Consider the following 12,268-nt stretch of genomic DNA (forward strand, 5'->3'; position numbering starts at 1 on the left):
GGGGGCGCAGCTCGGGCTGTGGGCGAACTGCCACTTGTCGCTGTAGCGGCCAAAGATCATAGAGGAGCTCCTCTATGATCTTTGGTAGCGGCCCATCGGGGAGCGGATTCCTCTGGAGTTGGAGGGGGAGGGGGGTATTGTGCTGTTTGATCGCCCCCTGCTATCCCAGGGACAGGGAGACACAGCGGCTTTTTAGACTGGTGGGCAATCACTTCCAAAGTTCTGCCCACACAGTCAGTACACTTCTCCTACACTGTATTTCATACAAACATTTATTCTGCAAGAAAAAACGACATTGAAGACTCAAACTCGCGATCGAGTAACTGCCAGGATCAAGGCGCAAACTCGCGACCTTGCGGATATGAGCCGAGCACTCTACCACTGAGCCAGCCATTAAAATCTACGCTAAAAAATTTCCATTCCGAAGACCGACAAATTCTGAATTACGAAAAGTGTCTGGTCCCAAGGCTTTCGGATAAAAGGTTGTGCACCTGTACTGTTAAACTCTGTTGCCTGCGTTTCCTCCCTTCTAACTTACCTTACAAATTCTTTTTTCTTCTATATCCAACTTTAACCTTCTGCCTTCTAAATTTATGCTCTCACTTCCATTCCCCTACAGTGCTATTTTAACCCAACACAATAGCACTAGCAAATCTAGCCACTAAGGTGCCTAGGCTTTATTCGTATAGATGCAGTAAATTGTGTTTCTGCACATAATTTACTGACAGCTGTTACCTAAAAATAATGGTTTGAAACAGATTATTCAGGAGTTCAGGGATTGATTCAGTGATAGTGAGCCTTATGAGAGATACACTATTATGCACTCTTTCTCTCTCGCTCTATCTCTGTGACTTTCATCATTCCCTCCAGCCTTTAACTTTGCTGAAAGGATAAACACCATGGTGACCTTCTGAAATAATTGAGAGGCAATAGCCAAGAATTACTGTTTACCAAGGCTTTGTATGTGTTGTGACCTTGTCAAGGGCCATGCAGCAAACGTATACAGAGTCAGTGAAATTTACATTTGTCCTTCATAGCACTAACGGAAAAAATCCTCCTGCCACTTAGAAGAACAATAAGCTACATTTCATTCTTTCTAGTCTTGACCCATGGCCGATGAATCACTGGCAGATAAACAATACAAGGCATTTACGAATGAACCCAAAGTCATCATTTAGTTTACAAAATGAATGCTCTAATAAAATGAAGCGTTGTTATTGTGAAACCCTGCCCATCTGGTGATCAAATAACTGTGATATGAATGATCAGATTACCTCAAGTTCTTTGCATTCCCACTGTAATGCATTCCCTTCTTAGGTGTTCTCCTCCTCAAGCCTTTGCCCTGTGAAGGAGCCAAAGGTTTACAAAATCTGTCCACGAGCTACTTTACTAAGGCTGACTGCAAAGACGGGTGAATGCATCCAGGGACACTGTTGCCCACACACTTACAAAATGATTTGCCTTGTGTTGGCTTAATGTTTCTATCACTATCAATGTCTCGGGCCAAGGTGCAATGCTGGGAAAAAATTACAACTCATGATATCTATGTTTTGGACATCATTAAGTCCCTCAGCACAAAGATTTATTATGTCTTGTTTAATTATATGATTCAACATTTGAAAGGATGCTAAGAAATGTATGTACTGTGATCCAAGAAAGAACAGAGAAAAGTTCTTAAGAGGATTGCTGATGCCAATAAGATTCATAATATGAAATTTGCCAATGTTGATATCTCAATCTCTGTAAACTGGTGTCAGAAAATAAATAATAAATAGTTGATTTCCACCTGCACTGCCATTACATGACACTAAATTAATGCAAAGAATGGATACACTTTGTTTGCTGAGAGGCGAGACCAGCCAAGACTGTAGATGAAGAGCAACATGTACTCATCGAGTACGATGACTTACTACATACTGGCCTCCTGAGGCACAGCAAAATGTGGAAGGCAAAAGGTTTTGCTAATATTCCTCTTTTGGCTTCTCATTGCACCAGATGACCAGAAAAGTGTTTTTCCACAACTTAAGCAGCATAGAGTCAGACAGCATGGAAACGGGTCCAAAACTGCACACAATACTACAGGTGTGATCTAGCTAGGGCTCTGTACAACTGCAGGAGGACCTCTTTGCTCCCATACTCAACTCCTCTTGTTATGAAGGCCAACATGCCATTCGCTTTCATCACTGCCTGCTGTACCTGCATGCTTACTTTCATTGACTGATGAACAAGGACCACCAGATCCCATTGTACTTCCCCTTTTCCCAACTTGACACCATTTAGATAATAATCTGCCTTCCTGTGTTTGCCACCAAAGTGGATAACCTCACATTTATCCACATTAAACTGCATCTGCCATGCATCTGCCCACTCACCCAACCCGTCCAAATCACCCTGCATCCTCATAGTGTCCTCCTCATGTCAGAGGCGGAAATCCCGGGGGGGACAGGGGACGCACGTCCCCCCTGTGTTTTGAGAGGCGATGGGGGGGGATGTGTCCCCCTCCCCCCCCCCATGAATTGAAATCCGTATTTTAAAACTCGGTTAAAAAAAAACTATTGAAAATCTCCGCTTTCCGCGAGACAGTGGGGGTGGGACTGATGATCGAGGGCCCCGATTGGACGAGAGAGAGGTCAGTCAGCAGGCAGTGGGGGGGAGGGGGGACCATAATGATTCAGCGTGATGATTGGAGAAGGGGGTGTCGGTCAGAGGTGGAAGTAGGGGGGTGGGACTGAGGATAGAGCGCGGTGATTGGCGGAGGGAGACGTCCCGGTGGAGCAAAGATCATAGAGCGGAGCTTGAATTGACCCGTTTGTGGGGCTCTTAATTGCCCGGCCCAGCGCAGCCGGCCGCGGGATCTTCCACCGCCCCACAGTCAAATTGCTGCATTGAGGTGATCGAGGCTCCCGATGTTGCGTGTGTGTGCGCGCGCGGTCACCAAGAAATTGTGTCCCCCCCATGTTTTGAGAGCGATTTCCGTGCCTGCTCACAGTTCACACTGCCACCCAGCTTGGTGTCATCTGCAAATTTGCTGATGTTACTTTTATTCCCTTCATCCAAATCATTGATGTATATTGTAAATAGCTGCGGTCCCAGCACCGAGCCTTGCGGTACCCCACTAGTCACTGCCTGCCATTCTGAAGAGGACCCGTTAATTCCTACCCTTTGTTTCCTGTCTGCCAACCACTTCTCTATCCATGTCAGCACCCGACCCCCAATACCATGTGCTCTAATTTTGTCCACTAATCTCCTTAGTTGGACCTTATCAAATGCTTTCTGAAAGTCCAGGTACACTATATCCACTGGCTCTCCCTTGTCCATTATCCTGGTTACATCCTCAAAAAAATCCAGAAGATTAGTCAAACATGATTTCCCCTTCATAAATCCATACTGACTCGGACCGATCCTGTTACTGCTATCCAAATGTGCTGCTATTTCATATTTTATTATTGACTCCAGCATCTTCCCCACCACAAATGTCAGGCTAACTGGTCTATAATTCCCTGTTTTCTCTCTCCTGCCTTTCTTAAAGTGTGGGACAACATTAGCTATCCTCCAATCCACAGGAACTGATCCTGAATCTATAGAACATTGGAAAATGATCACCAATGCATCCACTATTTCTAGAGCCACTTCCTTAAGTACCCTAGGATGCAGACCATCAGGCCCTGGGGATTTATCAGCCTTCAGTCCCATCAGTCTACCCAACACAATTTCCTGCTGAATGTGACTCTCCTTCAGTTCCTCCGTCACCCCAGATCCTCTGGCCACTACTATATCAGGAAGATTGTTTGTGTCTTCCTAAGTGAAGACGGATCCAAAGTACCTGTTCAACTCATCTGCCATTTCCTTGCTCCCCATAATAAATTCACCCTTTTCAGTCTTCAAGGGTCCAACTTTGGCCTTAACTAGTTTTTTCCTCTTCACATACCGAAAGAAGCTTTTACTATCCTCCTTTATATTCTTGGCTAGCTTACCTTCGTACCTCATCTTTTCTTTGCAGCCCTTCTTAAATACAGCACAACTCGTGTCATCCAAGCTTTCTTACACAAGCCATGTGTGAACAGGAGGTCGAAGGACGAGAAGCCGAAGCCAAGAAGCCGAAGCCAAGATACCGAACGGAATGAAGCCGAAGGGAGAGAGAGAGGGGTAGAGAGAGAAGAGGGGAGAGAGAAGGGGGAGACAGAGGGTCATTTTTCCACACAAGCCATAGGTGACTGGGCAATCTGAACCCAAGCACCAAGTTGTAAGCGGCCGAAGGTGCGCATCCCTTGGGACAGCCCCCACTCAACCACGGTCACCCTCCACGGGCTGTGGGTTGGAGGTGGGTCGGAGCGGAGGTGTGGGACAATGTTCATCCCTCCACAGTGATGTGATGGACGCGGGGGTCTGGACCAATCGCTGACGAGTCCCGCCCCCCGGCAGCGTCATGTCCGTTATTGGACTTTTCTGTTGAGCGGCATTCGGTTCATTGGCCTGTAGGCGATGCCACCTTTCGGGTAGGTGGCGTTTCAATAGAACGGCAATTCGGTGAGTTTGCTTTTAGGCAATGCAGCCTTTCGGTTAGTTGGCTTTTAGGCGTCCCGACCTTTCGGTTAATTTGCTTTTAGGCGTCCCATCCTTTCGATTAGTTGGGTTTCGTCTTCGTACTCTTTGTTTTTTTGACGTTTCGGCCTCGTTTCCATTCGGTTCTTTTGGCTTCGACTTCTTTGCTTCGGCTTCTCGTCTGTCGGCACCATGTCCGGGTACCCTGATTTACACACCTTTGTCCTCCAGAGACATTGCTCCATCAACAATTCGGGAGAGAAACACTGCTTCCTGTGCACTAAAGAAGGCAGAGGACATGTGTACATGAAACCCTCCGATCACTCTTCCTCCAAGGCCACTGGTTCAGATTAACCTGACATCAGCTCCCGTGCTTCAGCTCCAGCTGGTGAAAGATGCCAAGTGGGACACTACAGGTATGTGGTATGTACACTTCTGCCAAAGTATCTGGGGGTCAATAGTCAGCTTCATAAATGTTTTTCTGCAAACTGAAAAAAATGGAAGAAAATCTGCCAGTAGCTCTATAAATTGCATATCCTTACAGAAGATGTGGCTGATTTGGAATAATGTGACCCAATTGCTCCAGACAATGCTCTAACCAAGCTCTGCATAACTAGTCTGACATAACTGTCTGCACATCCTCTGTGGCCAATACTCATCTGTGCCAGCATGATTCATGTCAGGAAGTCAAATTTAACGTCTAGATACTTCCATGCCAAAATATCATACCATAAGGTCCCTCAATGGAAAAGATGACGCTCAAACTTCAATGCCGAGAATTGATCTATCAGAAACTGGTTTTAATGCCTAAAACATTTATAGATGCAAAAATAAATAAAAAAACTACAGGTAAGACATAACATCCTGAAATGACTCAGCCCATCAGGCAGCATCTCTGGAGAACATGGATAGGTGATGTTTCATGTTCATGTATCACTTCTTCAGATGGATAGTGGGAGCTGGACCAGAGAGCAGGACAGAGCATGGTCAGTTTCAGGTGAATACAGGCTAGGGCTTTTTATTTGATAGGCAGATTGTTGATCAAAGGCCAGGTATGAGAAGACAGGTATTAACACTAAAAGGATAACGTTTGTTAAGCTTGGGGAAAGAAAAGTTGTGAAATGTGTAGCCATTGGAAGGGATACATGTGGAGGGGGGAGGAGAGATATTAGTTCAAGATCAGCCAGGGTTAGGGGGAGGGGAGTGGGGGGGGGAGGGTCTTAGGGGAGTACTTATAATTGGAGAATTCAATGTGCATATCATTGAGTTGAAAGCTACCCAAGCGGAATATGAGATGTTGTTCCTTCAGTTTGCATGTGGCCTCACTCTGGCAATGAACGAGGTCCAGGACAGTATTGGACTGGAAAGGGGAATCAAAATGGTTAGTAACCTGAAGCTCCAGTTGGCCTTGGCAGACGGAGCGCAAGTGTTCGGCAAAGCAGTCACTGAGTCTACGCTTGGTGTCACTGATGTACAGGAGGCCACATCTAGAACACCAGATGCAGTAGATGAGCTTAGAAGAAAGAGGTGCATGTGGACGTCTGTCTCACCAGGAAGAACTGCTGGGGTCCCTGATGAAGGCGAGGGAGAAGATAAAGGGACAGGTGTTACATCTCCTGCGGTTGCAGGGGAAAGCACCTGGCGAGCGGGTCGTTTGTGTGGATAGGGAAGAGTGAACCAAAGAGTTGCGGAGGGACCGATCTCTATGGGAGGCAGAGAAGAGTGGAGATAGAAAGATGTGACTAGTGGTGGGATCATGTTGGAGGTGACGGAAATGTCAGAGGCATGCGGAGGCAAGTGGGGAAACAGGTGAGAACGAGGGGAATTTCCTGAACTCTCCACGAGCTGAACACGTTGCAACTCATTATCCTGTTCGGTCTACCATTGACTTGTACAGCTGTAACATGATGTGCCAACATTTGTACTCAATTCCCTTCCCAATGAAGGCAAGCATACAAAAACCCCTCTTCAACACCCTGTTCATGACTCACCACTTTTCAGGAACATTGCACCTGTTCCCGAGATCTCTCTGTTCTACAAAATAATTCAGGGCTGTACTATTTATTGTGTGAGTGCTGCCTTGGTTTGACGTACCAAACTGCATCACCTTACACTTGTCAGAGTTATATTTCAATTGCCTCTGTCTAGTTTCCCAACTGATCAGTATCCTGTTGTAAACATAGATATCCTTCCTCGTGTCTACTATATCACGGTTTTATTCATCTACAGAAACGTAGAAAATAGGTGCAGGAGTAGGCCATTCGGCCCTTCGAGCCTGCACCGCCATTCAATATGATCATGGCTGATCATCCAACTCAGTATCCTGTACCTGCCTTCTCTCCATACCCCCTGATCCCTTTAGCCACAAGGGCCACATCTAACTCCCTCTTAAATATAGCCAATGAACTGGCCTCAACTACTTTCCGTGGCAGAGAATCCCAGAGATTCACCACTCTCTGTGTGAAAAATGTTTTTCTCATCTCGGTCCTAAAACATTTCCCCCTTATTCTTAAACTGTGACCCCTTGTCCTGGACTTCCCCAACATCGGGAACAATCTTCCTGCATCTAGCCTGTCCAACCCCTTAAGAATTTTGTAAGTTTCTATCAGATCCCCCCTCAATCTTCTAAATTCTAGCGAGTACAAGCCGAGTCTATCCAGTCTTTCTTCATATGAAAGTCCTGACATCCCAGTAATCAGTCTGGTGAACCTTCTCTGTACTCCCTCTATGACAAGAATGTCTTTCCTCAGATTAGGAGACCAAAACTGAACGCAATCCTCCAGGTGTGGTCTCACCAAGACCCTGTACAATTATCATCCAAATCATTAATGTAGAAAACAAACACCAGTGGATCCAGAACTGACTATTGCAGCTCTCCACTGATCACAGACCTCCAATCAGCTGCCTCATAGATAATTTTGTATCCAATTGGCGAGCTGATCTTGGATTTCATATGATCTAACCTTCCAGATTAGCCTCCGTGCAGGACTTTGTCAAAGCCTTACCAAAGTCCATAAAGTCCATTCACTGCACTGCTCTTGGCAATCCTCTTGATGACCTTTTCAAAATACTTAATGTTTAAGAAAGAACTGCAGATGCTGGAAAAATTAAAGTTAAACAGAAATGCTGGAGAAACTCAGTGGGTGAGGCAGCACGTATGGAGCGGAAGAATAGGCGATGTTTAGGGTCGAGACCCTTCTTCAGACTGATGTCGGGGTGGGGGGAGTAGGAAAAAGAAAGGATGAGGCGGAGATAGTAGGCTTGTGGGAGAGCTGGGAAGGGGAGGGGAAGGAGGGAGAAAGCAAGGACTACCTGAAATTGGAGAAGTCAATGTTCATACCGCTGGGGTGTAAACTGCCCAAGCGAAATATGAGGCGCTGCTCCTCCAATTTGCAGTGGGTCTCACTCTGGCCATGGAGGAGGCCGAGGACAGAAAGGTCAGATTCAGAATGGGAGGGGGAGTTGAAGTGCTGAGCCACCGGGAGATCAAGTTTCAACCAACACCTCCGCTCAATTTGCATGCTGTTCCAGATGTCAACTGCTCTACATCGGTGAAACCAAGCGCAGGCTTGGCGATCGCTTCGCCCAACACCTCCGCTCAGTTCGCAATAACCAACTTGATCTCCCAGTGGCTCAGCACTTCAACTCCCCCTCCCATTCCAAATCCGACCTCTCTGTCCTGGGCCTCCGCCATGGCCAGAGTGAGGACCACTGCAAATTGGAGGAACAGCACCTCATATTTCGCTTGGGTAGTATACACCCCAGCAGTATGTCTTCTCCAATTTCAGGTAGTCCGTGCTTTCTCCCTCCTTCCCCTCCCCTTCCCAGCTCTCCCACAAGCCTAATGCCTCTTCTTTTCAAAATCATTGATCAGATTTGTGGGACACAATCAGCCACACACAAAGCCACGCTGACTATCCTCAATCGGTCTATGACTATACAAATGCTCGTAGATCTTGCTTAGACTTCCGACTTTAGAGATACAACATGGAAACAGGCTCTTCAACCCACCGAGTCCACACTGACCAACAATCACCCCCTACTCTAGCACCATACTACACACTAGGGACAATTTACAGAAGTTAATTTACCTGGAAACCTGTAGGTCTTTGGAGTGTGGGAGGAAACCAGAGCACCCGGAAAAAGCTCACGCGGTCACGGGGATAACGTACAAACTCCATACAGAAAGCACCCTTCGACAGGATTAAACCCAGGTGTCTGGGGCTGTAAGGCAGCAACTCTACCCATGAGCCACCCTGTTCCTAAGAATCCCCACAAAGAACTTTCCCACCACTGACATCGGCCTCATCGGCCTTAGTTCCCTGCCTTGTTCTTCCCTAGCTTTCCACAAGGTCCATTATTGTAGGTATGTTGCAAAGCCTACCTGAAGCGTCGCTGAATATCTGCCGCTGAGGTTGTGCGCGATTTTGGCGCCGTTTAGAGGGGGCGGGTTTAAAACGCGATTTTCTCTAAGCTGTTCCAATCGAAAATGTTCAGCCTAGTTAATTATTAACGAAAAATCGCTGATAGACCCCGTCGCAAAAGCTATTATTAGGTTTAAAGGCCTTGAATAATAGTTATAGTAGTTTAAAAATCAATCTTTAAACCCGCCACCGTCAGCAACCGCAGGGTCTCATAAAGAAAATAGCAGAAGGTAGGTTGTATATTTTTACATTCAAAAGGGCTTCTAAAGATCCTTTTATACAAAATTTAATATTGCGAGTAGCTCAATTTGGGCCCATTATATCGCGCAGTATTTTTCTCGGCATTTGAGGCACAAATCTACCGCAATGTGAACGTTCTAAACCAGCGCGTTCCACAGGGACCCACTGGAAAGCTGATTTAAATGGGCATTTATTTACAGCAATTGAACACTAAATTCCTTCCATTTGGCCTATAAATTAATGTAAATGAGATTTAAAAATCATGTTTTATTGTGAATTATTTGTGAATATTATTTGGACATTTAGGCTATTTAAAAATGTTAATCATTTATTAAGAAATGGATAGGTGTTTAGATCTAGTCATTGAAGTCTGAAATTAGCTACAATTAGGTAACTAACTAATTATATGCTTTAATTTCAGGTCATCCAAGTAAGATTATTTTATATTTGTTTCAGAATGCTTCAATCTATGATAACTGAAAATTTCATTCAGTTCTCTTAATTTTTAAGAAAGTTATGGGCTTTTGACTGTTCACGATCACAGCTTTTTTGTTATGTCCATAGAAAGTCAATAGGGAACAAGATGCTCATTTCCCAGTATGAAAATGGCCATAACTTTTTAAATACTTGAGATATGAAAGTGAATTAGGTGTCAAATTAAACTTATTTTTATGCTTTATCTGATGGGATAAGTTACAGACTTGATTTTTAAAATCTCAAAATTTTGTAACATTGCTAATTATTGCATCTTGTATACCTTAATTCTTAATGTAATTTAAAACCACCCACAACTTCTCTTTTGTAATTTGTATATGATCGTAGATATAACTCCGATGCCTCAGTTCCTTAGCTTCCAACATCTTCTCAGTAAAAACAGGTAATAAATAGGAACTTAATAATTTGGAAGATGGAATTAGGAGCAACACTAGCAAGTTTGCGGATGACACAAAGCTGGGTGGCAGTGTGAACTGTGAAGAGGATGTTAGGAGGTTGCAGTGTGACCTGGACAGGTTGAGTGAGTGGGCAGATGCATGGCAGATGCAGTATAATATAGATAAATGTGAGGTTATCCACTTTGGCGGCAAAAAACAAGGGGGCAAATTATTATCTCAATGGGGTTAGGTTAGGTAAGGAGGAGGTGCAGCGAGACCTGGGTGTCCTTGTACACCAGTCACTGAAAGTTGGCTTACAGGTACAGCAGGCAGTGAAGAAAGCTAATGGAATATTGGCCTTCATAACAAGAGGATTTCAGTATAGGAGTAAAGAGGTTCTTCTGCAGTTGTATAGGGCTCTGGTGAGACCACATCTGGAGTATTGTGTACAGTTTTGGTCTCCTAATTTAAGGAAGGACATCCTTGTGATTGAGGCAGTGCAGCGTAGGTTCACGAGATTGATCCCTGGGATGGCGGGACTGTCATATGAGGAAAGATTGAAAAGACTAGGCTTGTATTCACTGGAGTTTAGAAGGATGAGGGGATATCTTATAGAAACATATAAAATTATAAAAGGACTGGACAAGCTAGATGCAGGAAAAATGTTCCCAATGTTGGGCGAGTCCAGAACCAGGGGCCACAGTCTTAGAATAAAGGGGAGGTCATTTAAGACTGAGGTGAGTAAAAACGTTTTCACCCAGAGAGTTGTGAATTTATGGAATTCCCTGCCGCAGTGGGCAGTGGAGGCAAAATCACTGGATGGATTTAAGAGAGAGTTAGATAGAGCTCTTGGGGCTAGTGGAGTCAAGGGATATGGGGAGAAGGCAGGCACGGGTTATTGATTGGGGACGATCAGCCATGATCGCAATGAATGGCGGTGCTGGCTCGAAGGGCTGAATGGCCTCCTCCTGCACCTATTTTTTATGTTTCTCTTGTGACTCGACACAAAAGCAGCCATACTGATCTTTAAAAGGACCCATTCTTTCCATCATCAACCTTTTACTCTTAATATACCTGTAGAATATTTTAGGATTTTCCTTTATCTTACCTACCAGATCCATTTCCGCATGTCCTCTTCTTGCCCTCTTGGTTGCCTTCTCAAGTCAACTTGTACTCCACTTATACTCGCGGAGGGATTCACTTGATCTGGGCTGCCCAAATCTGATGCAGTTCTCCTTTTGTCTGACTAGAACCTCAATATCCCTCATCAACTGGGGTCCCTTCAACATGCCAGCTTTGCCCCACACTCTAACCAAAACATTCTATCCCTATACTCACTTTAGAAAGCTTCTCACATGAGCCATCCCCTTACCTGCAAACAGACCCTCCCAATCAATCTCTGCAGGTTTCCACCTAATGCCCCCAAAATTGGCCTTGCCCCAGTTTAGGATCTTAACTTGGGGTCAGTCCTATCCTTCTCCATAACTACTATAAAACCTATAGAACTATGGTGACTGGTCACTAAGTGCTCTCCCACTGACAGTTCAGTCTCATGCGCTACCTCGTTCCCCCAGAGGAAGTCCAGCATTGTGCCTTGTCCAAAGGGTCCATTGATAGATTGATCAAGGAAGTTTTATTGGAGGTATTTAAGAAATTCCATTCCATCCAAGCCCTTTATTCTGTGGGAGACCCGGTCAATATGAGGGAAATCTCCCACTAATACTATCCTATTATTTTTAGAGCTATCTGCAAACTCCCTACACACCTGTTTCTAATTCTAACCACAAAGCCTCACTGGATAATCCCCAAGAATATCCTTTGTAAACACTGTGGCTACGTCCTCCATGATCAAAAAGGCAACCCACCCTCTCTCTTTCCTGCATCTCTGTCACACCAGTAGTGTCTCATAGTCCTTAAATAATGAGCTGTTCATCCTGACCTTCTCACACCCATGTTTCTGTAAGGTGATAATATCCCAGTCACCGAGGCCATTCATGCCCTTGCCCATCAGGAAATTGGATCAGTGGTTCTGTGGGCATGGCATTATCGTGGCATCGGATGCACACCTACTGATGTAATGCGTCAGGCACAGCATGTTTATTTCTTGCTAACACAAATTGTGGCTTTTCCGTGCATCCTACAATCTTTGATGAAGATTCATAATGCAACTAGGAGTGCATTGCTGTCATG

The 12,268-nt window shown here is 45.1% G+C and overlaps 1 protein-coding gene across 3 annotated transcripts in view; it reads right to left on the bottom strand.

Moving 5' to 3' along the window:
* rims2 (regulating synaptic membrane exocytosis 2) overlaps positions 1-12,268 on the bottom strand; it is a 922,071-nt gene that overhangs the window by 499,098 nt on the left and 410,705 nt on the right. The window contains exon 1 of one of the 3 annotated variants that reach the window (XM_033018899.1): positions 6,534-6,574. The exons of the other annotated variants lie outside the window; for them this stretch is intronic. Coding sequence (XP_032874790.1) covers positions 6,534-6,549 — 16 coding nt within the window. The 5' untranslated portion in view covers positions 6,550-6,574. Of the gene's footprint in view, positions 1-6,533; positions 6,575-12,268 lie in introns of those variants that run through there. 3 annotated transcript variants of the gene reach the window in all.

The sequence above is a fragment of the Amblyraja radiata genome, chromosome 4 (assembly GCF_010909765.2).
Source record: "Amblyraja radiata isolate CabotCenter1 chromosome 4, sAmbRad1.1.pri, whole genome shotgun sequence".
Taxonomy (NCBI): Eukaryota; Metazoa; Chordata; class Chondrichthyes; order Rajiformes; family Rajidae; genus Amblyraja; species Amblyraja radiata.